The 24,422-nt window shown below is 27.9% G+C and overlaps 4 protein-coding genes across 8 annotated transcripts; 2 read left to right on the forward strand and 2 right to left on the reverse strand.

The window, feature by feature from the left end:
* The first annotated feature begins 126 nt into the window (after positions 1-126).
* On the forward strand, positions 127-4,952 carry LOC122506224. 3 transcript variants are annotated; one of them, XM_043618288.1, is made up of 7 exons: positions 127-312; positions 467-650; positions 1,303-1,614; positions 2,029-2,258; positions 2,355-2,549; positions 2,643-2,918; positions 3,020-4,952. In XM_043618288.1, exons 3-7 carry the CDS (start codon positions 1,470-1,472, stop codon positions 3,716-3,718), a joined length of 1,545 nt encoding a protein of 514 aa, XP_043474223.1. In that variant the 5' UTR covers positions 127-312; positions 467-650; positions 1,303-1,469; the 3' UTR covers positions 3,719-4,952. The 3 variants fall into 3 exon arrangements, with proteins under 3 accessions (XP_043474223.1, XP_043474225.1, XP_043474224.1); XM_043618290.1 differs by having other exon boundaries at positions 127-306; XM_043618289.1 differs by lacking the exon at positions 127-312 and adding an exon at positions 352-367.
* A 931-nt stretch (positions 4,953-5,883) lies between these two features.
* LOC122506212 (protein PF14_0175-like) lies at positions 5,884-10,857 on the reverse strand. Of its 2 annotated transcripts, none has more exons than XM_043618274.1 (11): positions 10,655-10,857; positions 9,933-10,242; positions 9,461-9,611; positions 9,200-9,361; positions 8,714-9,034; positions 8,523-8,619; positions 8,054-8,450; positions 7,822-7,919; positions 7,510-7,748; positions 6,767-6,804; positions 5,884-6,634 (listed from the first exon to the last, which is right to left on the reverse strand). In XM_043618274.1, the coding sequence occupies exons 1-11, from the start codon at positions 10,674-10,676 to the stop codon at positions 6,472-6,474; spliced, it is 1,998 nt and encodes a 665-aa protein (XP_043474209.1). In that variant the 5' UTR covers positions 10,677-10,857; the 3' UTR covers positions 5,884-6,471. The 2 variants fall into 2 exon arrangements, with proteins under 2 accessions (XP_043474209.1, XP_043474208.1); XM_043618273.1 differs by having other exon boundaries at positions 9,461-9,614.
* Positions 10,858-11,628: 771 nt separating this feature from the next.
* Positions 11,629-16,865, forward strand: LOC122506206 (collagen alpha-1(I) chain-like). 2 transcript variants are annotated; one of them, XM_043618264.1, is made up of 9 exons: positions 11,629-11,785; positions 12,263-12,456; positions 12,887-13,330; positions 13,530-14,222; positions 14,527-14,630; positions 15,078-15,434; positions 15,680-16,082; positions 16,473-16,517; positions 16,607-16,865. In XM_043618264.1, the coding sequence occupies exons 1-9, from the start codon at positions 11,671-11,673 to the stop codon at positions 16,706-16,708; spliced, it is 2,457 nt and encodes an 818-aa protein (XP_043474199.1). In that variant the 5' UTR covers positions 11,629-11,670; the 3' UTR covers positions 16,709-16,865. The 2 variants fall into 2 exon arrangements, with proteins under 2 accessions (XP_043474199.1, XP_043474200.1); XM_043618265.1 differs by lacking the exon at positions 16,473-16,517.
* Positions 16,866-17,122: 257 nt separating this feature from the next.
* On the reverse strand, positions 17,123-23,611 carry LOC122506221 (GPI ethanolamine phosphate transferase 3). The gene is made up of 6 exons (XM_043618286.1): positions 23,195-23,611; positions 22,292-22,969; positions 18,982-20,772; positions 18,506-18,670; positions 18,203-18,426; positions 17,123-18,087 (listed from the first exon to the last, which is right to left on the reverse strand). Exons 1-6 carry the CDS (start codon positions 23,310-23,312, stop codon positions 17,893-17,895), a joined length of 3,171 nt encoding a protein of 1,056 aa, XP_043474221.1. The 5' UTR covers positions 23,313-23,611; the 3' UTR covers positions 17,123-17,892.
* Positions 23,612-24,422: the final 811 nt, after the last annotated feature.

Here is a 24,422-nt window from a genome sequence, read left to right on the forward strand (position 1 = left end):
CTAGTCCAAATCGTCAAAATTCAAAAATATAGCTTTCTAACCAAACGCCATCTTTCCTCACTGTTGCAAACTTTCTTCATTTTTTGAAACAACGATTTTTTGAGGTTAGAAATCGATATTAACTGTCAAATTGACAAATGTTTGTTATTGTTCTAAAAATATTATTATTTTCTTTACTCCCTTCTTAACAGGAATTATCAACAATTATCTATTGAATACTATTGAATTTCTATTTTAATTTCAAAAAATACTTTTAGTTTTAAAATATAAATTAAAATTCAAACAAATAAATAAACCGAAAAATCGGTATAGGTAAAAATTAATTAATAAAAGTGGAAGGAAATATTTCAGTTCTTAACTTAAAATTGTATTTTTTCGTACAAATTTTAAAGAAAATACTTGTTTTTTTTATTTAATTCGGAATTAATATACAATAATTAAATCAATAAACGTTTTTCGTTTTTAGGTCGTCTTCCAGGGTTATAAGTATATATGTATCTATATAAAAAGAGAATCGGATGTAATCGCGAAATGTGATGGATGGACGGACAATGGCGGCTGTTCTTCGAATTGACAGCAAGTTTATTTAGAAAAAACATGAAAAAAAATGTGATCTTTATGCTATTTAATGAATAACATTAGTTGAGAGGGTGAGACTTTTATTTATCTTCTTTTTGTAACTTTTTGTATCTTTTTTTAACAGCATGAATTCTATTTCAAAGTAAAACAACAAACACGCCGTTTTCGAATTTGAGGTTTTTTTGTCGAAACATTGCGTTTTGTTGCTTGTTTTTCTTTTCGTTTATAGTTAATAATAAAAAGTAGAGAGTTAAAATAAAGTAGAAAATTCAAAAAAGATGTTTTTGGCAAAATATGCAAAATATTTACTGATTGAAAATTGTATACGATAATATTCGCATGTTGGGCGTTTAGACACAACAAATGTCCTATTTTTTAAATTTTGTTTGTAATTTTCTTAGCAATTCAATTCTATTGTTAATTGATATTTTTTTTTATTAATTTCTTTGAATTGTTCGACTTTTCTCTTCATTAGTTTTTAGAACACAAGGACAAAAAGTATGTTTGTTGATTGTTAACCTCTTTCCGGAATTGTTTTCCAAAATGTTGAATATTCTCGTAATGTAAAATTACAACTTTTCTCTCGTAAATTATTTTTAAGTTACAAATTCGAAATTTTATAAATTTCTCTATTTTATATATTTTATTTATGTAAGTACGTATTTTGTAAATAAATTTTTCTAAAGTTGAAAAATTAATTACAATAATTACGTGTATTTTTAGTGGAGGATGAAAGAAAATGACAATGGGAGTTTAAATTATCAGGAATTGAATTGAATGAATGGATTCGTTATTGGCATATGCAGTTGACGAATGTTGTGCATTCGTATGCCAAGTGAATCAAAAGCTCGGCAAGAAGGCAGGAGCGAGCGTGCTAGCACGCCTAAGTGATGAGCGATTCTCGGCATCATCTTCGGTCTGTCTCGGATTTATATGCAGCCGATGAAATAGAGGTACTTCTTTTAGAAGAAATTCGCGACTTGGAGCCACCAAGTGCATACTCACGACCCGAGGACATTCAAGACTTCGAAATTGGTATCTTTCATTGTTTTTACAATTAAAATATATTAAATTGAAAATACAAACGATTCAAATAGTAAAAGAAGAGAAAGAACTAAATTAATTATTATTAACTATTATTAATTAAATTATCAACTACTATTAATTAATATTAACTGAATACTACTAAAATTTAAAGATTAACTAAATGATTAAATTTAAAGAAAAATAGAAATATTTTAATAAGTTTTGATTGATTTGATTGAACACTATTTGAATCCTTATTTTTAATTAAAATTTTTCTCTATATTAATTAATTAAAATAATTTTCAGAATGCTTTTTTAAAATTCAACATTGTTGAAATAAAAGAAAGTAATTTTTTCTAAAAAAAACTCTTTAAGGGCTGTATTTTGATGGAATTGAAATTAATAAAAAAAAATGCTTTTCAGCGGGGAGCAGAACAGGGGGGCGAATCAGCTCCCAATCTTCGGAGCTGGATTCGCCGGGAATCCATTCAACGGTTCATTCATGGGACTCACACGCAAATTATCATTGTGGTCAAGGGAGGCACGGATCTTTAAATGGATTGCAATGGCCTCGAAGCAGTCACGTTGTATTATACTGCGATATTCAAGGTCATCTGAAAACATCTACTGGCGTTATTCGACTTTTGCTGCTTGTATGGAATTTGCAATTTTTCTATTCTTGTTCTAAAATTTTCTCTAGTTTGAAAAGAAATTTTTGAAGTAATTGTTTTTGGTCACTTTTTTTCCAGATATCGTCGGCAGCCTGCTTAGTGACGTTATGTAGTTCAGGAACAGCGAAGGTCAGTCTTTTTATGCTGCCCCTCGTTGGACGATTAAGATTCATGATCTTCGTTGCCGTCTTTTGTCTACTAGTCACATCGTTACTTCTCTTTCTCGATATTTCGCACATCATCTATTTCTTCCCTCTCAATTGGCCTAGATTGGTAAATGATTAATTATTATTCAAACAAAATATACATTTTAGAAGATGGTTTCGCTCATATTGGACGATTTTTCTTCATTGATTTTATTTTTAGAATACGTGGATGTTCACTGGTCTGGGAGTGTCCTACGTGGTGAGCAGCGCGTTACTGGTGAGTTCAGTATTGGAATATCACGGCGGTGGATGGGTTCCTCGACGTACACGCTCCCAATTATCAGCCACCGCTGGATTGGGCCTCTCGTGCGCTTTACTCTCATTTCTCCTCTCCTGGATTCACGGTCGTGGACGAACCACATGTAAAGCTCAATCCGGTCACGAGGACTCGGTCAATCAGCAATATAAACCTGTAGATAATTCCACATCATCGGGGGTAATTTGTCTTCTTTGTTTTTTCTTTTAATGTCGCTTATTACAATTATTGAAAATTATTGAATTCTTCATAAAATTCAATTATTTTTATTATTATTCAAGGCGACCCTGAAGGAGAAGAGTCCCAACAGATGGACCGGAAAGAGTCAGCAATCGAAAAAACGCGATTCGGACAATGCAAATGCAAATAACAGTCATCGTGGCAATAGTTACGAGAATCGTTTTCAAAAGGGAAACAGAAAAGATCACTGGGCATCGGCGAGGCAGCATTTCTTGAATGACGACGATGACAATGATGATGTACAAAAGGACGATAACGAGACAGAGCGTAAACGTCGAAGAAAGAAACGTGACGAAACAAGTATAGGCGGTAATGGAAGTTTATCGGCAAGTAAAACGGGCACGAGCATTAGTTTAGAGGAATCGAAACCAAGGCGAGTGCCACAAAAATTACCATTAAAAAACATTGATCGACCGCAATCGCGTTCGACGCCAAAAAATACCGCCACAAAATCATCATCAACTGTAAAAACATCGAAATCACAAAGCAATGATATTCAAGCATATTGGAGTACAACGGAAACACGTCAAATTGAAGTCACTGAAAATGGTTTAAATTGGGAGGCTGCCGAACCAATGGCAGCAGCAGCAGTAGCAGCAGCGGCAGCAAATATCTCCAAATCCGATGCAATTGATATCACTGAAATTAAGACTTCAATGTGGACTGAAAAATGGCGACCACCACCAGACGATGTACAACCATGTTCCAGTAAAACTGTCGATCCCTACACGTTTGCTTAAAGAAAAAAAAATAATCGAACTTTTACAATTTAAATATAAATTCACAGTTGTCAATTGAATTTTTCCTTTGCAAATACTTTCATAAATTCAATTAACGACAGTGAAAAATGCAATTCAACGAAGTGGTTAAAAGTTCTTTCATGTACAGAATCACCGAAAATAATTGTGTGTTAAAGAAAATTTATATATTGGCGACAATCAACAGAAATTAGAGAAAATGACTGAAATATTTTCCAAAATTTTCATTTTTCTTCGGATTGTATTTGAACAAAATAATTGCTGTGAATTTTTTTTAAATTACATTAAGTGTGTGTGTGACAAAAATTTGATTTTGTGTGAAGAAAAACAAATTGTTCGAATGGAAAATTTTTCAATTCAGTCATTTTTTCTTCAGAATCTTTTTTGTATTTAAAAAATATACTTTAAGATTCTGTGTAAACCGCCGTTTAAGTACTTCCCGAAATAATATTGAAAAAAAACTGTATAAAGTATTAAGCCTTGTACATTTTTAACTGCCAATTTTGGTGTGTGTTTCGCAAAAAAAGAAAAATGGCACTATCGAAAAGCTGTTGAGAAAAGAAAACGAAATAAGTAAAACTAATATATTACATTCCATTTTTGTAATAATTAAGTTTTAGATTAAGTTTTAGCAAAAAAGTGAATCTCAGGTTAATTTTCTCTTTTGACTAAAGTTAACAATTATTTTTTGAATTGACAATTTTCTACCCAGTGGGAAAATTCGCAGAATCTTTAATTTTTTTTCAAATTGGAAAAAAACAAATTTTATTTCAAAGTACAAAAAGAATTGTCAAACTCAAAAAATGATTGTAGATAAACTTGAGATTTAACTCGTGCAAAAGATTGCTAAAGAAAAACGAATTAAAATCTAGTCATTTGTTCAGTATTTTTTACTTTTTTTTATAAGTATATCACTCGCTTTTATTCTCATTAGCTAATTTTTCAATTTTTACACTTTTACACGAAATCTCGTCAAAAATAACACGAAATCTCGAAGTATTTAGAATTTTTTTATCCAACTTTTTAAGCAAAGTGTAAATATTTTATTTTCAATTATTATAGATAGAGCTCAATAATATTAGAATAAAAAAGAACGATTCCGATTAAACGAAACGAGAAAGCGCAAAGTTACAAATTAAAAAGCCAGCCAACAAAAAAAATGCCTTGTACTTAAAGAAATTTAAACAATAACACCGACAATCAACAGGAAAAAATTCCCATAAATCGGTTTTATTGGCTTAAAAACAGCTTTTTTCGAATTACTAAAAAAAAATGTGCGTAGCTATGTACAAAATGTGCTTGTACAGAAATTATTGGTTTCAAACATATATGTAATTATATAAAAAAATAAACGAGAATAAAAATTCTCTGTGAATATTAAAAAAATACTTTGTGTCGAGAAAAAAATGCCTAATTGTGCTAATATGCGCAATATAGACATAAATTCACTGTCGTGTTAATTGCTAAATAACAAACGAATTAATTGTCGTCGTGTTTAATTGACAATTAATACGATGTTAAAACGAAAAAAAAATGTTTGCTAGTCATTATTATTAATTATATTAGTGGCATTAAGTCTATTTTTTAGTGTATACATATCGCATTAAATGTACAATCCAATTTTTCAATTTCAAATTTATCATTCAACGACTTATTATTAATTATTAATTATTAATAATATAATAATATTATTAATGTTTTCTTAATTCTCAATTATCGAAATATTTGTCAATAATTCTTCAAATAATTTTTACTTCCACTTCAACTTTCTGTAACCGTCGTGGGCGAAATATCATTGGTTACATATAACAATATCGTTTACATTGTCTTTTTGATACAATATTAGTGTGTAAATACCTAATCGAAATGAAAAATCGAATTCAAAAAAAGAATACGATTTTTAATTTCAATAAGTGAAGCAAATTGAAATTTAAAAAATACGTGTTCATTTAGGATTGTAATAAATATTAGTAATGTAATAAATGACAGTGTATTATTTCAATTAAAATTTCAGTGTTTTTTTCTAAATTTAACCTGTTTGATATTAATTTTACTTTTTTAATTAAATAAACTAAAAAATTAATTCTAAATATTCGTAAATTTATTATTAAAGAATTGACATTAAATTACTTACAATACAATTAAATTTTAGTTTCAGTTAAAGAAACTAAAGAATACAAGAATAAATCAAAAAAATTAATTCTAAATTACACTGGAATCTAGATCGGTGAGCTCGGGATCGTTGAGACTCTGTTTATATAGTTTGTAGGCGAGGAAAGGTGGAGGGCTAGCGGGGACTTTCAAATGTCGATCAATGCCGTGCCTAATTGTAGAAGAAAAAGGTTCTCAGTGCCCGATGCTATTTATTTTATTTGATAACTTCATCATTATTTACTTTTTTTTCTTTTTAATATAAATACATTTTATTTTTGTATAATGTTTTATAATATTTTGTTATTTATATTAATTTTCTAACATGAATTATTTTTTAAAAGAATGGTGCAAACAAAAAATACTTCGTACGGCCCTGTTTGTGTTGCTTCTCAGTCTCAACTAATCCGCTAGATCGGTGAGAAGCCATCCCCGATTAGTCTCACCGATCTAGATTCCAGTGTACTTACAATAATCGCTTTTCTTTAGTAAAGTCACAATTAAAAAATTTATTTTCGTATTAAACATTTCTTCACTAATTATTAAACATAAATTAATAATAATAGTTAATAATTGACAATAGACTAATTTGTACTTGAATTTATACTAACATTTTCAGAGTCCTTCACAACAAGAAAAATATCTTCTAAATTCTGTTGCACGACATTTGGATCATTTGCAAGTTGATTGAATTCATGTTCTTCGCAATCTATTATTTCTATACTAACATTTTCTTCGGGTACAAAACTGTTTGAAAAAAAGATTAAAATTTTAATTATTTATCTGAAAGTTATTAAATATTTCATTTTTCCACATAAATAAGAAAAAAATTTGAAAAAATCAATCTTATTTATTTATTTATTTATATTGAAAATTTACTTGTAAACTGAAGAATTCTCTGCAGATGTACTACGATGCTGAAAAATTGATAAAATATAAATTTTAATTGTACGTCTGAAAATTAATTTAAAAAATAGTTTTCATTGTTGTCACGAAAATCTTTCAGATTTCTAAATTCAATTATTTAGAAATTCAAAAAAGTTGTTAAATAAAAATATTTAAATGTTATTAATTTCTCCACAAGAATTAAAATTTTTAAAATTTCTATTTCAAACAATGCGAAATTCAATTATTTCTAAAGATTTAAATTGTATGCCTCACAAAATTGAACTATTTCTAAGAATTTTTAACTAAACTTTTCTCTAAATCAATTGTTTTTAAGAGAGTTTTAAAAAAATTATGATTGAAAAAGTTACAAGAATTAAGTTTTTTAAAATATTACAATTTTTCGAAAAGAATTGAATTTTTAAAAGGATTTTTGGACAATTTAAAAAACTCATCAATTTTTTGAAGAACTAATAATTAAAACATTTTGAAAATAATTATTCTCTTCGAAATTTTAACAATAATTCTAAAAAAATTGATTTTTCAAAAAATTTTAATTATTAAATTTATTAATTTTAATACGTTTTGTAAATATTTGAATTTTCGGAAATATATAATTGAAAATAGAAATAATTGAATTTTAAAAGTCGCTTTTTTGAAAATAGTTGAAAAAATACAAAAATTCGTTCTATCCGAGGCCAGGAAATGTTTAATTTGAAAATAATTGAAAAACGTACGTGCTGAGGACATTGAGATTGCTTAAAAGACGGGAAATTCCAATTTTTCGATTTTGATTTTAAACAAGAATCTGTGTTTAATTGATGATTCGAAATCGAAGATGAATGGGAAAATTGTGAATCATTTGGTAGCGCAATTCCCATTGAGAGTCGTTGTTCCAATAATTGATATTCCCTTTGTAAATAATCAAAATAATATTGATTGTTATCATATTCCCTGGAACTTGAAGCTGACATCTCTGCAAAGACAGAAAAAAAATTAATTTAATATAAATTTTACAAATTTTATAAATTTTTAATCATAATAATAACCATCTGTGTTTTGAATACTCAGCATATAATCACAATATTGTCTATAATCCATTAATTCCGTTTCGTTTTTTTTCACATTTCCCAAATTCGATCGAGATCTAAAATTAAAAAAAAATTATTTAATTAAATTCGTCACAAAGAATATTATCATTATTTACTAATTAGAAAAAATAATTATTTATACTAATTAAAAATCATTAAAATGCAAGGGTGTAAAAAAAATTATTTATACCTTACTTTAGATTCCTCAATAACAATATTATTAAAATCAGAGTTACTTAATTGTTCACTATTGTTTAAAGAATCGGAATGTGAATTTTCGCTTTCCTTCGAATTTTCATTTCTATTGGAAGAATTATCTTCTCGTTTTTGTCTTTTTGAGTTATTCATTTTTTTTCTATTCACTTTACGTTCATTTTCTCTTTTCGCTGTTGATCCTTTTTTTCTCGTAACAGTCGATTTTCCTTTCGTCACATCAGTTGAACACAAATCCTCAGGTTCAGGATCTCTACCCAATACTGATTTTGTGATAATCTTCTTCCAACAATCAATAAAAGCGGCTGTTTCATCGGATATTGGATCATTATTACTGGGCGTTATAATTTGTACTTTTTCAATATTTTCCTTACCTGGGAAAATAAATAAAATTAAAATTAATTTCATAAAAAGTTGAAAAAATTAATTTTTTTTTCTTTACTCACGAGTCTCCTCTTCGCCTTTAATTCTGTGTAAAAAGTTTTCGATACTTCGACTCAAATTATTATTGATATCAAAGTCGGTGGTCTGTAGAAATTTTTGCTAAAATATATTTTCGTTAATAAATAAATATTCAATTACAAACTAATGATAGTAATAATAATAGTAAATTTAATTTAGGTGAATTAAAAAGTACCTTCTTTTTTCGTATTGGAACAATTTCGCTTTCTGCACTATTTGCTTGCACAATGTCCATTTTGTCGATGTCTTCTTGAATTGCTCTCTGTAAATGACGCAATTTTCTTCTCAAATTTTTTTCCGATTGTTTATTATTTCTCGATGGTTCATCGATTACATTCTGAAGAGTGGTGAATTTTTTTTGCCTTTCTTGTGACATTTGTTCCTTGTTCTTCGAATTAATTGTATTCATTTCCGGACTCTTCTTTCTTGTTCTCCTCGAATGTCGTTTTTTTGGCACATCAACTAATTCTGGTTTCTTGAAAACACCGGAACTATCCTGACAAGTAAATAAAAGTAAAATTAATATCAATTTAAAAAAGTAACATTAGTATTAATTAAGAAAAGTAACATTAATATTAATTTAAAAAAAGTAACATTAATATCAATTAAAAATTAATATCAATGAAAAAAATTTATCGCAAAGATTATTTTAAAGATAGACCTCAATTTTACAGAAATCATCCTCGTCGTCCTCAATATTTTGATTGTCTGTCTCTTTGAAATTTTCCTCAATTAAATTAGTTGATTGGCAAATGGCATTTTTCCTCAGTGTATAAGGTGTCGATATCCATTTCATTCTATAGTCTGACGATGCACCTGAAGACTGTTCAATTTTGTTATTTTTTTTCATTCTTTTATTACTCTCTTTTCGAAAATCTTCAGGAAAAAAAAGAATTTTTACAGCAATTAAAAATTAACAAACCTCTGGAGATTCGTCAATTTGTTCTGAAATTTCACTTTTACTGTCGAAATCAGTTTGTAAATTTTCAATCGTCTCTTCGGTAATTGGATTTTCCTCCAAATTAATTGTTTGACTAGTTGTATCTTCATCGTCGGTTCCAAAATCAAGAAATCTGCTGTAAATAATTAAATAAATTAATAATTACTTAATTAAAATGAAACTTTCATTAAAAAGAAAACTAGTAAATTAAAATTGAAATGAGAATAAAAAAACAAAACTGATTTAATTTTGTAAGTAAAAAACTAAGACCGTGAAGTTCACAGCAATTATGATCAACAATTGAAAGAAAAATAATATTTTTCTTGACAAAAGCAAATAAAATGTTTTGTTTACTTCTTTTTCAAATTTTTAAATTCTTTGCGAATTTAATTAATATAAATTAATAAATTAATTATAAATAAAAAATAAATAATAAAATAAATAATACTTATACCTATCGGGTAAAGTGGTCATTCTAGTAAATCCCACGGCTTTTTCAAAGATTTCTTCAATTATATCTTCAGGAATCTCCTTCGGTGGAGGAATAATCGAAACTAAAAGTTTAAATCCTCGGGAATCAAAATCGCCCAAAAGAACGTAGAGAGTTTGAAGAAGACGTTCATAAGCCTCGAGACCATCTTCCGGTTGGTACATGTGTAAAAGTCTTGCTACCGTTCTTGTAATATTGGTCCCTTCGTAACTATTTTGAAGTGACAACCAAAGCGAAGCAAAAGTTTCCGAACCCATTGGATCGTCCGATGATCCTAATATTTTGACAAAAAGAAAAAAAAATTATTAGTTCGAAAAATTGTATTTTTACTCATCCAATACATAAAGTCATAAACTCATCCAATCAATTAAGTAAATTTAAAAAATAAATTGAATTCAATTGAAAAATCAAAGTGAATTCACTTGAAAAATAAAATTGAATTCAATTTAATTTATTAAATCGTAAATAAGTATTATACGATTTTTCTATTTTAACTTTTCGTTAGTTATTATTGTCAATTAACTTACGATTATTAACAGTCAGGAAAGTGGGAATAAAATATTTAGAACAATAAAAATGAGAAAAAGATAAACACGAAATAAAAATGTCTCTTGTCAGTTTTCCTGACCACCATTTTTTAATAAGACTCCTGCTTTCTTGTAAAAAAAATGAAAACAATCACTTACGTCTTGATAAGAATGTAGCCATAATGAAGAAATTCACTTCCAAGGAAGTATGAGATTTTATCTAAATTTCTATTATTCAATTGAAAAGGTATTTAAAAACTCTGCTAACGAAGTGTATTTACAAGAGCAAATTTGAGAACAATTTGAAACAATTGCAAGTGCAATTGTTTCCGAAAAGAAGAAAACAAACGAACATCGATATATTTGACATTTTTCTCAGAAGAAACGACAAAGAAACAAAAGAGCATCAATTAATATCAATTTCCTGTTTAGAATTTTAAATTCAAAAAATCAAAACTTTCGAGAATTTATAAACAAAATAAAATTAGTTAAAATAAATTCTAAATTAATTAAAGAAAAATAGAAATTAGCTAAAATAAAAATTAATTAAAATAAATTAAAATTTTAATTAAAATAAAATTCAAAACTTTTCTACTTTAGAATTTGGGAGTTAAAATAATTTAAAATAAGTTTTTAAAAATACAACTTTTGCTATTTCTTGTGTTATTTTTTTAATTAAATATTAAAAAATTTAAATTAAACTTTAAGTAATAAAACAAATATTTATTATATAATAAATAAAAGAAATAAAAACAAAAAATGTTTGCATAAATTTAGAACAGTAGAAATAATTATTCCCAATTAAAAATTGCATCCTTATTTTCAAATGAAATATTTTTTTTAACATTTGCCAAGGCTAAAAATACAGAGATTAAAAAATATGAATCGCTAGTTGAAAATATGTAATTTCAATAATCTCGTCTCGACGCAAACATTGTATTAGAGAAGGAAATTGCAAAATGTATTTTGAGAAATGGCAAATAGCTTTTTATAATCCACATGTGTAAAAAAAATGTGAAAGCAATTTAGAGGGATTATTTTAATTATTATTTGAGAACTTCACTTTCCAACTGGAGTAATAAATACCAAGAGCTTTGCATTAATTATAATATTGGAATGATCGAATGGTATAAAAATCGAGAGACTCTTGTCATTCAATCGTAATTCAGTTAAAGATGTGTCGAAGGAAAGGATCCAATCTTTGTATTTTGCTGGCCATTGTAATTGGCGTGACAGCAAAACCACCGCCACCACCTGGAGCACCATGGGCACCGTACGCATCAAAACCAGGTGTTTATAATTTTTCTGAAAACAAAAATTTTCAATTTCTTTTTTCTAGCAAAATACTTTTAAGTTGAATTCAAATAAAATTTAATATTCCCTCTTCTCAAATTTTTTGCCAAAACGGAAATCGAATCTAATTTTAATTTGTTAATTATTTGTAACTATTAACATAGCAACAAGAAAAAAAAAATTTGGAACTACTTTTTTGGACAAAAAAGAAATCAAATCTGTTTTTCGATTTGATAATTATTTACAACTATTAAGAAAACAAAAAGAAAAAAGACTTGCAAATATTTTTCCACCCTTTTGCCAACAAGGAATTCAAATTTGTTTTTCAATTTGATAATTATTTGTAACTATTAAGTCAGAAATAAGAAAAAAAAATTGTAACTATCGTGTGAATTGCAAAAGAGAAAATTAAAATTAAGTAATAAGATAATAAAAATAAAAACTGAGTAGTACAATAATAAAATAAATTTTCAGTATACTACAGATCATTGGGTCCATCATCAAGTCTTGACATGGGAACAGTGAATGTTCCCTTTATGTCAAAATCACCAATGTTTCCCAAATTTGTTGACCCAAAGATGATGATCGCCAAGAAGACGGAATTTTTGGGTAACTTATTCGGCAGCTTGGGACCAGTTAACTTTCCCGAAACTGTAGAACCTGAAAATGTAGGCTCAACACTTTTTCTTTAATTATTTAAATTCTAATTCTAATACTAAAAATTACTTGTTTTCAAATTAAATCAGCTTGGATAAATTCAAGAAATATTTTCAACTACAAATAAAAATTATTTGATAAATTCAATAAATATTTTCGACTAAAAATAAAAAGCAATTAATAAAGTATTAATTTAACATAAACAACTAATATTATAAAAAAATTCCAAAAACATACTCAGGCTTCGCACTCGTTAAATAATTTTTTAGAACTTTTAAACTTTTAAATAAAATTATTCAAAACTTTAATAATAATAATAATCAGTAATATAATATTACTGATTCTTAAAAGTAAATTTTGAATCTGAAAATTTAAATTAAAAAAATACTCAATAAATTGAAAATTTGAATTACGAGAGTAAAAAATTAATTATTTTTCCAGACTCCGGAGAAAAGGGGACTTTTCGGTTCAATGATGGGTCCAGGAGGTCCCATGATGGGTCCAGGTGGTCCAATGATGGGTCCCGGTGGTCCAATGATGGGACCAGGTGGTCCAATGGGTAAAGGTTTTCCCGGAGGTCCAATGGGCAAAGGCGGAAAGTTCAGTCCAAAATTCGGCAAAATGGGTTTTCCATTTGGAGGCTTTGGAAGTTCCATGTACCCGGGAGTCGATGATTCAACATTCTCAGTTAGTCGCCGACGAAGAAGTCTTACCAACGAGCCATCAACGAAGGAGAGTACAAAGGAAGTGGGACCACCGCCTCCATATCCTGGACTCGCAACAATTCCCGAAGAACCAGAAAAACAACTCTTGAAATTATTCGGCGACTCCTCCGCATACGTTCAATCAGACTTCGCTAATAACTTCGATCAACCAAAAAGCACCGTAAGTATTTTCTCTATTTTTCCTGAAAAAAAATTAGAAACGAAATTTTTTAAAATTGGAAACAAATTTTTTAAAGATAGAAACAAATTTTTTCAAATTAGAAGCGAAAATTATGTATTTGGGAAAATTCTTTTTTGTATTTAGATATAATTTCATTATAATGTAAGTATTTTAAGGGAAAAATTGATTACTTTACAAGGTTCATGAGAAACGAGGACTTTTCGGCGCCTTCATGATGCCGTACGGTTTCCCAGCTGCAATAAGTCCATTCTACAATCCAATGTTACCACCAATGGTGAATCCAGCAGTATCTGCGGCTAATCCAGCCGTGGCCAATCCGGCAGTTAATCCCCTGGCCAGTTTGTCTCTAGTGAATCCAATGTTCAATCCATTCCTTCCCAAATATGGAGTGATGCCACCAAATCTTCCATTGGGACCATCGGTCGACTCTAGTTCACAAGAAACGTCATCTCGTCGGAGAAGAAGTGTCGACGCCTTAGAGGGTGGTGAATCACCAGTTCCTGCAGAACAAGTAGTTTCTAATCCAAAAGCACCAGTTTTGAAGTTACCAGGAATGTTTGGTCCCTTCGGTCCATTTGGTCCTATGGCTGGTCCTTTTGGTCCTGCTGCTGGTCCTTTCGGCCCCATGGCTGGTCCTTTCGGTCCTATGGCTGGTCCTTTCGGTCCTATGGCTGGTCCATTTGGTCCTGCGGCTGCTCCCGGAATGACTCCGTCTAAAAAAGCTTTCTTAGATGCACTTTTTAAAAATCTCGCCACAACAACTCCATCACCGGCCGTCACTGATGTTCCAGTTCCAAAAAGCACCATTGTTCCTCCTAATTTTTGGCTGCCATCTTCTGTGATTCCTGGGCCAACTGAATACTCCGAAAAGGTTTGAAGAAAAAGAGGATATTTCACCAATTAATTTTAATTATTTTCTAAAAATTCTAGTGAAGTTCGATAATCAAACGCTTAATTACAATTATGAACAACGATTATTTTAAAAATTTCAAGTAAATTCTTCATAAAATTTCATTTACATTCATAATTTTTAATTAAAATTATTTTTAAAAAAACACCGTTATTTCTTTTAAAAAATACAAAAAAATTCTTTAAAATAATGAAATTATTTTCATTCATTAAATTATTGTAATTATATTTGACTGTAATTTAATTTTAATCACAATTTTTCGCAGGTTTCTAAATTTTTGGACAAACTTTTCAACCAATTGGCATTGAACGTTTCTTTAAATGCAGCCGCTCCAGAAAATCCAGCCGCAGCAACCGTCAAAGTTGCACGGTAATTGAAAATATTTCCACCACTTATTTAATGTAATAAGAAACAAATTTTGTTAAAAAAATACTTTAAAATTCATTTTATTCAATAAACAAGTTAATTTACTCGAAAGTATTCAGCTTTTTTCTTATTTTTCTTCACGTTTTCTCCACTCAAGAGTTATCTGAAAATTCTATTTTAATTTCTGAAGTAAAATTGAGTCTTTTTTTAGTACAATTGTGTTTCTTTACTGAAACTGTAGTTTTTTAAAAGTAAAATTGTATTTTTTCTAGCAAAATTGTGCCTTTTTAAAATGAAATTGTAATTTCTAAAGTAAAATAGTATTTTTAAGTAAAAAAAATTCTAAGAAAAAATTGAAATAGTAAAATTAATAAATAATAATTTTCTAATAAATTGAAATAGAAAAATAAAATCGTAGTAAAAAAATAAATTCTAAATTACCAACTACAGATCAGTGGACGATTTCACGAAAATTGCTGATGCCAAAGACGAAATTGTCGATTCAATTCTCACGGAACTTGGTGCAATAAAGAGCAATATGGTATCGACCATGAACGATCTTATTAGTTACGAAAAATCAGTGGCATTCAATCCTCTAATGAAGAAGTCATCGAAAAATTTAGCTGCAAATCTCTGGCCATCGCCAACAATCGACGCAACAATGCCATTTCAACAAAGAATGCTTCTCCTCGGTCAGGTATTCGATATGTTGACATCTTTACAGAAGAATATCACAACTTCCGCTCAGGCTGCAATGAAAGCTCAATTGGCCGCCACCGAAGCTCCAGTCGACTCCAATCCTCCCACGTAAGTATTTTCTATTTGAAATAATATATAATTATTATTTAATTATACCATTAAATTATTATTTGATTATATCATTAAATTGTTAATTTGAATTTATCTTTAAACTCCAAAATTAAGGTCTAAAATATTTGTTTAAATTAATAAATTAATTATTAATTAACCATTAATGATTATTAGACACAAAAATTGAAATACCCTCAATTTTCTTCTTCTTGTTTTCTCCCCCTCCTAATTTTCCTCAATAGAGAAGCTTTGCCCTTCTTTCCATCGTCAACTTCTCCTGTTTTCAACACAACTCTTTTGGACGCGATAAGAAATAAAATCTCCAGCATCAAATTTCCGTCACCTGCTGTCGCTGCTTCTTCTTCATCTCCCTCAGGATTTGGTTCCTTTTCACCAAAGTTCGCAAGGAATGCCCCATCGTCATTTTGGGTTTCACATTTAGCGAATAATGTCGCTTCAAAGAGAGAAGTGCCAGAGGATCAGGACGTTATGTTCCAAGATTTCTACAGGAATAATCAAACTCCAAGAGGTGTAAAAATGCAAATGCATCAGGGTTATCAAAGTATGCCACCAGGTGCAATAGAAACCGTTCAAGCTGGTGGAAACAGTGTTCCCGGTCATCAAGGAGGTGGAATAAATTTGCACGTAAGTCAATTTTGTTTTATAATTAAAAATACAATCCTTCCTCTATGAGGAAGCAATTGAAAAAAATAATCGAATTCAATCTTTCAACTGAACTGAAAAATAAACGAATCAAAATTATTATCTAATGAAATAAACAAAAAATACAAGTCTTCAATACGAGCAATTGAAAAAAAAGAAAAAAATACGAAAGACTTGGAAAAATAACAGAAATTCCAAAAATTATACAAATTCATAGCAAAAAAAAGTGTGATCAGATATTTAAAAAAAGATACCCTATCAGATTCAATTAAATTATTATCAAACGATAAAGAGATAAAAGACGATAAAGCAAAAATTGATTAGTTGGGATTTATTCCAAAAAATATTCTTCAATTCTCAATCTGATTGCAGATTCAAATGCCTTCGTCAAATTCCCGTTCACCAGACTTTCAAAATGTTAGTGTCGTATTTTCGGAAAAAAAAACAAAACCCAAGAAAAAAAATAGTGACGATTATTTACATTTCTTCATTCTCTCTTTTTGCAGGATATGAATAATTACAATTATGGTAAAAAATGGGCCGAGTGGGGTGACTATGTAAGGAGTCAATTTGAAGGCAACAACAGACATCATCACAATCGTCATTAGATTCAAAAATGTGAGCAGCAGGGTAAATTTTCAAATAGTACTTTTTTTTCTCGCGAATTTTCAAAATTCGATTTAAATGAAAATTGTACGGAAAACATTCTACAATTTTCACTGTAAAATTTTAGTATTGTTTCGAATAAAAAGCAATTTAATGGAATATGAAGTAAGTCAATGAGAGCCTTTCCTTACAATAAATGATTAGTTAATAATAATTATTATATTAATTAATTATTAAATATTAATAATAGTAATAATAATAATAATAATATCTTATCTAATATTTATTAACAGTAATTTTATTAGAGAGAGAATTGAAAAATATGAATAAAATCGAAATTATTTTGAGGCATACGAGTGCGATCCTGCATCAAGTGCGTTGCTTTGTTTTATTAATTGGCAATGCATTGCTCGCAGGGTAGCTTTAGTGTGCAAATAATCAACTTGTTAATATTTTATATATATAATATATTTATATATAATATAATTAAGACAAATTCATTCCATTTTTTTTTGTATTTGACTAACAAACTCTGTACAAAATAATTACACGGCAGTGATTGCAGGATTTCTACCTCGCTTTGAAAAACTTATGCAATACTTTTTTTTGTAAAACGAGTATTTGGTATAAGATGAAAATTCGTACGAATGAGTAAGTCACTTGATTCTTAATATAATTAAAAATTAATTAATTCTCCTATTATAATAATTAGTTTTCAATATTAATTAAATTTCTATTTTTATATAATATAATAATTTCAATTATATATTACTATAGGACTTGTCTTTAGACTTTGGTTGGGAGAGTAAGAGCCAAAGGACACACGAAAAATTCTAGAAGGAAGCAGAAAAATGTGTTTTGGTTTTTTTCTCTATAGAAAGATTATTAAAATTTTTAATTTATACGCTAATTTTTTTTTATATTGCACTATTTAATATTTAAAAAACTTGTAAGTTTGTTTTAAATTCTAAGAATGCCAGTTATTAAAGAGGAAAATTTTTTTTTATACCTTAATGTTGAAAGGTTTTTTTTAGTTTTCTTTTTTTTTGCTTATTTTGTGCCTTTTGGTTCAGACTTCTTTACACTAACGGACATAAGGACTCACTTCGTTAAGTTTGAAAAAAATTAATTAATACTATTAACTATAAGTCACCCGTTTTCATTTTTTTTTGTCGAGAATTTACTGTCACCTTGACTTTGTAACTTGTGCTACGAGACGCTCCACGCAAGAATCGACTCTTATTAATAAAAGTACAGATGCCAGAACACTGCCCAGAGTCACTAAAAATCCAATTCCCTCGAATATCAATTTTGGTGCGAAAATACTCCACACCATTAAGTGTCTGCAATGGATTGTCGCCGCTAGCATACAACCAAATGTCTGTAAATTTTATTTTTTATCATTTCATTCAATAAAATATATAGAAAAATCTACTTAAAGTGATTTGTAAATTTTTTCACCCTTACAAAAAGAAATAATAATAAAGTAAACTCACCCTCATTCCATGAAAGAGAATGTATTTTCCGCAAACCGTAAATATCGAAGACTGAAAAGCTGAATCACGTTCGTAGAGTAACAATTCTCCTTTTTTTGTTCCATCCTCCAATTTAAATTTAGGTTTTGCTACATTCGGAAACATGATACCGAACGTGAAAGGAACAATTACCAGAAGTGGAACACTTACTCCGAGAATTATGTACGATCCGAATGTATTTATTCCTAAAAAGTAATAAAATTAATTAAGTACGAGAATTTACTTTTTGAACATCTCGAGCAAAAAAAATATATATATTCTTACCGACAAGAGCAGCTTGAATTAAATTATTATTATCGTCAACTCCTACGAAAGCCGCATCCCAGTGAATTGTTGGGAACGATGGTTGATGACCGGTTCCATAAAAGAAGTATTCCGCTGTTAAAAACCAACAAAGAAGCACCGAATCCGGAACACGAAGCATTTCATCTGTCCCCAAAAAAGAAATTAAATTATTAAATTAAATTATTTACAAATTTAATAAAATTTTATAAGCAACTTTTTTATAGTTTAGAATGTTAAATTAAATTTACGAATTAAATTACGATTTTTAGTTCAAAACAATTTTGTTTAATTGATTTTTTATCATTTTTCAATCTTCAAAGCTTTAAATAAGTTCTTGAATAATTTTAAAATTCAAAACATCTAAAATGAAAAAATATTAAAAATGTTAGGAAACAACGATTATAAATATAGATTTTTCAAAAAAGAGTAATAAAAATTTATCTTTTCAAACTCACCAATATTATTAGCGTTTCGATAACGATTAATGCCAGTGATGCCCAAAATCGAAATGCAAGTAACAAATATTGCAAAAATACTCGGAGCGAGTGCATATCCAAGTAAAAGTGCATGAAGTAACATGAAAAACATGCTAAACATAATAATCGTAGCGCTATAAATTGTTCCCAATCCATAAACAATTGGCAAATCCTCATTATCATTTGCCTTCTTACGATAAATCATATCCTTCATTTTTTCAAATAATCTTGGAACAACATTTTCACCACCATAAACATCAATCGATTCCTTTCTCTTTGGCAATACATAAATAGTCAATGGTCGATAAAAATAGATAAAAATTCCCAATATCAATAGAAAATAAATCATCGTCGGTAGAGCATTAATTTGCCACGAGAGGACAAATTTAACTTTTACATCTTTTGGCAATCTCAATACCCAATAACATCCCATAAAAACAACAATAACACCGGGACAATATTGAGCAAAAATAACACTTGGCGCAAAACCAACAAGATTACCACAATTTCGCATCCAAATTCTCACAATAGTAATATAAAGTGCAAGAACAATTAGAGCGGCAACAAGAAGAAAACGTTCGAAATTCTTCGAATCAATTGAACCCGATTTACCCATCACGTATGTTGAGCACAAACTACTATCATCTTGTATATCGTCACGACATCGCCAAAAATAATTTGATAAACGTACAGCTAGACAACCGGCAAAACCCAGTGACAATATAATTGTCCAAAAGGCAGTTTTTGGCATTGTTCGCGAAATAAATTTCGATTTTTTCTCCATATTATCCAATGTACATTCAGCACGAACACTATAGAGCATCATACAAACAAGTGTACAAAGTAAAAATGAAAGTACCTTATTTTCATTAATCACATAGCTATTTGAAAAAACACCGCACAATGTTAATAAGAGAATAATTCTCACAAAATATTTTGCCTTTTGATTTCTCGTATTATACCATTTTGCCGAAATAACATCCCAATTTTGTACAACGAGTATTGCAAGAAATGCAATTGATACACTACCAGTGCCAAAGAATGCCGAATTCTTCAAATCAGCAATAAAATTCATACCAAAAAATCCGGATAAAATTAAAATAAAAGCAAAATTCGCGTATATTGTATAACGAAGAAACGATGAATTTATCACTTTATTTAAATTATTTTCAGGAAGACCATTCACGAACATGTAGAAAAAGAAGAGTGCACAAAACATTAAAACAAGACCCTTTGACATTAAACCAGAATCAAATTGCACCCAAATTTCAATGCACGTATCACGTAATACACGTAAATATTCTTTACCTTCAACAATAAAGGCCTCGTATTCTTCTCTTTGATTTATATTTTCCAATAAATCTAAAAGATGATTATATTGTGAATCAAATTCTCTGAGTTTCTCGTCAGAGAATAAATACGTGTCTGATGAATAGACATCGATGTATTTTTTTGTTTGAGCAATATTTCTCCATAGAGAATGTACAGCGTATTCCAAATGATCGAAACTTGAATTATTCGAATATTTTGGTAATGAATCGAGAATGACGGTTCCTAAATTTGAGAATGGAACGGGAGTTCCTAAAATAGCTGCTAATGTTGGTACAAGATCGATTTGATTTACAATTGCCGAACTACTACCAAGAAAACGATCGATTAGAGGGATTTTCGAATAAACAAACATTGCGGCGTCAATTTCACTTGAACTTGAACCACCATGATCGCCAGTTTCGGTCATTCCGTGATCTCCAATAACCATCAGAATCGAATCTGCAAAAGTTATTTTAATAAATTCAAAATTTTTAAAAATTAATTAAATTATTTAATTTACTGTAACTGTAAATTTTTTATAACAGGTCTCAGATTGACAAAAGAAGTCGTTTTAGTTGACTCAAGTAAATTTTTTCACTAAACAATTGTTTCATTTTGAATTTATTTTTCAGAAATAATTAAATTTTATGTTTTAAAAAATATTATTTCAAATTTTAAAAAGAAAGTTAAAATCAGTCTAAAATTCTATTGTTTTTTAAAAAAATGTATTTTTAATGAAATTCAAATCTAAACGAAGTATCGAAATAATTATCGTTTATTTGAACGTTCGAAACTTTAGGTAAATTTTATTTTCTAGAATTTTTGACTAAATTTCTTTTCAAATCAATTATTTTTTATAATTTCCAGAAAATTTTTCGAGAATTCAATTATTTTCAAGTAATTCTTTGATATTTTTTTCTAAATTTTTCTTGAAAAATAAAATTATTTTTAACAATTCCGAATTGTAATTAGGTTTTTTAAAACACAAAATTTATTTCAATAATAAAAATTCAATTATTTCTAAAGTCTGAAATTATAATTCTTGTAAAATTGAATTATTTTCTTGAATTTTTAATTAAATTTATTCACGTTGAATAATTTTTTAAAATAAATATTTAAATATTATGAGAATTGAATTTTTGAAAAAAATGTAATTTGAAACTTTCTAAAATTTAACCTATTTCTAAAAATAGTTATTCTAACTTTTCCAAAATTAAATTATTTTCTAGAATTTCTAAGAAAAATTCTCCTCCCAGGACAATTATTTTTAATATTTTAGAATCTAATTTACTTAAAATTAGTCTGAAATTAAATTGTTTTCAATTCATTATTACAATATTTTGATTATTGAATATTTTTTTAATTAAATATGTAACATATATTCAAAAATTTCTGTTATTTTCATTGAAATTAAATTTTTTAAAAAACTAAATTCTTTAGAATTTTTAATTAAAATCACTCAAAATTTAAATTTATAAAAATTTTAATTTAAAACCATATGAAATATAATTATTTCTAAAAATGTTTACTATACTCTTTCGAAATTCAATTATTATTTAGAATTTTTAATAAAAATTCTTCTCTAAATAAATTATTTTTAGAAATTTGAGAAAGTTCTTGAAGAGTTTAATTCTTCAGATATTAAAAAGAACATTTTATTTATGAAAAATTTCAAACTGTTACTCTTCATGTTTTTTAAAAAGTTTTTAAGTTGAAAAAGCAAATTTATGGACAATTGAAAATTTTCCGTTTTTTCAAAAGACACAAAAAAGTAGAATAAGTTTCTTTATAGAAAAAGATTTTACTGATTTTTCACATCATGAAAATTGGAATTTTTTTCAATATGTGAAAGAAAAGTCGAAAAAGTCGCATTTTTAGCGTAATCAATGAAAAAAAGGCCCATTTTAGAAAATAATCGAAAAAAGTAAAACAAAATTCTAACTATCCGAGACCTGTGTAACAATAATTTTTTGTTTACCTTCTTCTAAATTTTCAACAATTCTTTTTATAAGATCATTCGTCTCATTTAATTTTCTCGTCATTTCCGAATGATTAGGTCCATGTTTATGTCCACAATGATCAATTCCCAATGTATGTGCCACAAGTAATTTCCAATCTTTTTCCTTTAATTCGGGAAACATACGCTTTTCAACTTCCTGATCGACAGTGTCCAAGTCCCAAACATTAAACGAAGGCGCTGGATATTGACGTAAGAATTTACCAGGAAACAATTTAATCCAAGTGTCATCGCCCATAAAAACAACTCCATTATGAGAATTCTGTTCAACAAGATTGTCCTCATTTATATTCTCGGCATTAAAATTTGAGCCAATATCAACGAATGTTGGCAGTGTTCCTGTCGTGATACTCTTTAAACGTTGCATTGTTGTTGTCGGTGGATCGGCGACAAATTTATATAAACGTGTGTGTTGCGGATATTTCATCAATAATTCATTGACAATTGGCATTTTATTTTTATAATAAGAAGGAGACGTATCACGTTTGTTCCATTTTACAAAATCGTATTTCAATGCGTCAACAACTAAGAGTACTATTTTTGCTCTCGGCTCCATGCATAATGAGGCTGATGTTTGTTGATCTTGAAAAATACTTTCTTTCGTACAATAAACTGAATCTCTACACGGAATACATTCACCTGAAAGAAATTTTTAATATTTTCCTCAACAAGTTTTTGAAGTCATTAGAAAAAATAAAAATTCGATAGTAACACAAAAAAAATAGAATATTAACTTTTGAGTATAATTTTGGATTTAGTATCTATTTTTGAATGTTTATAGAAAAAGTTGTAGAAAAACTATGAAAAAAACCATTTCTACAGATAGAAAGCAGAGATAAATTAAAATACCAATAGTTCTCTCACCTTTTTCAGTTCGTGCAACTTTGTTAAGTAAAAAACCTTCAGTGAATAGTAGTAAAGCAATAGTCATGAGATAAGATATCCACAGTAGAAACAAAAAATAACTCCAAACTTTTGCCATTTTCACTATTATTTCTTTAGAGTAATAATTTTTTTTCCAAAATACTTATTTTTTATTCAATCAAACTTTTATTTTAATTTTTGTTTGCCTCAAAAAATTGGATATCCTAACCTATAAATTCTTGGTCCAAATGATTGTTTATTGATCCACATGATCAATATTGATATTAATCCATAGAAAATGTCACTATTGCACTAAATATATAAATAGTAACAAGAAAAAAGAAATACAGAGGAAATAGTAGTACTCATTGTACTAATATCGAGCAAATTTCTGTTCACATTACACTAAAATGCAAATAAATTCATCTGCGCAGACTCGTTTATTTTAGGGGAACATGCAAGTGCTGCCATTTGATATTATCATAATTTTCTTTATCAACAGAAGTTATATGAAATTCAAAAAAAAATTTTTTTTTAATTAAATTTTTTAATAAGTAACTATTTTTTTAATTAAATAATAATACAGTGAATTAATAAATTTGCCAGGTAATAGAAAATAAAAAAAATCCATTATTAAATAAAATGATTTCTACGAATTTATATGTATTAAATTTTATAATTAAATTAATTCTAAATTAATGGATAAGAATTAATTAAAAGTTAATTTAAAATCTTTCAATACTAAAATTAAAATTTAAAAAAATTTCCAATTATTGATATTTTACTTTTTTAATTCAAAAAAATTTATATTTTAATTTTTGTTTATAAATAATAATTTATTACTAAAAGTTCGGTTTATTATTTATTTATTTATTTAATTAATTAACTAATTAATTAATTAATTACATTTTACGAAGGGATTTTTTATGGTAAATTTTTTTTATAAAGTAAATTATAGTGAATTTTTACAGAAACTACATTTTTTAGTTCATTCCACACAATATGAGGCACTGTATATTTACTGGGTGTGCTATTAATTACAATTAATTACAATCGTTTTATGTTATTTTTGTACATCGCTTCTTTTAAAACTATAAGTAGTTGAGTGTGTTTTGTGCTAGTCTGAGTAGAAAAATATTTATTTTTTCTATTAATTTTTAAAAATTAAATTATTATTACAAATTAGAAAAAAATTTTATTTAAATGTGTTTTGAAATTTTTTACACTT

This window comes from Leptopilina heterotoma, unplaced genomic scaffold (assembly GCF_015476425.1).
Source record: "Leptopilina heterotoma isolate Lh14 unplaced genomic scaffold, ASM1547642v1 Lhet_4, whole genome shotgun sequence".
Taxonomy (NCBI): Eukaryota; Metazoa; Arthropoda; class Insecta; order Hymenoptera; family Figitidae; genus Leptopilina; species Leptopilina heterotoma.

Coding starts and splice junctions, on each gene's coding strand:
- LOC122506224 (XM_043618288.1), top strand. CDS start 1,470: ATGAGCGATTCTCGGCATCATCTTCGGTCTGTCTCGGATTTATATGCA. Junction 1,615..2,028: donor CATTCAAGACTTCGAAATTG/GTATCTTTCATT, acceptor AATGCTTTTCAG/CGGGGAGCAGAACAGGGGGG. Junction 2,919..3,019: donor ATAATTCCACATCATCGGGG/GTAATTTGTCTT, acceptor TTATTATTCAAG/GCGACCCTGAAGGAGAAGAG.
- LOC122506212 (XM_043618273.1), bottom strand. CDS start 10,676: ATGGCTACATTCTTATCAAGAC. Junction 7,920..8,053: donor ATTGAGGAATCTAAAGTAAG/GTATAAATAATT, acceptor TTTTAATTTTAG/ATCTCGATCGAATTTGGGAA. Junction 6,805..7,509: donor AATCTCAATGTCCTCAGCAC/GTACGTTTTTCA, acceptor TCAATTTTTCAG/CATCGTAGTACATCTGCAGA.
- LOC122506206 (XM_043618264.1), top strand. CDS start 11,671: ATGTGTCGAAGGAAAGGATCCAATCTTTGTATTTTGCTGGCCATTGTA. Junction 14,223..14,526: donor CAACTGAATACTCCGAAAAG/GTTTGAAGAAAA, acceptor AATTTTTCGCAG/GTTTCTAAATTTTTGGACAA. Junction 16,083..16,472: donor GAGGTGGAATAAATTTGCAC/GTAAGTCAATTT, acceptor ATCTGATTGCAG/ATTCAAATGCCTTCGTCAAA.
- LOC122506221 (XM_043618286.1), bottom strand. CDS start 23,312: ATGGCAAAAGTTTGGAGTTATTTTTTGTTTCTACTGTGGATATCTTAT. Junction 22,970..23,194: donor AGTTGCACGAACTGAAAAAG/GTGAGAGAACTA, acceptor AATTTCTTTCAG/GTGAATGTATTCCGTGTAGA. Junction 18,088..18,202: donor TTCTCTTTCATGGAATGAGG/GTGAGTTTACTT, acceptor TAAAATTTACAG/ACATTTGGTTGTATGCTAGC.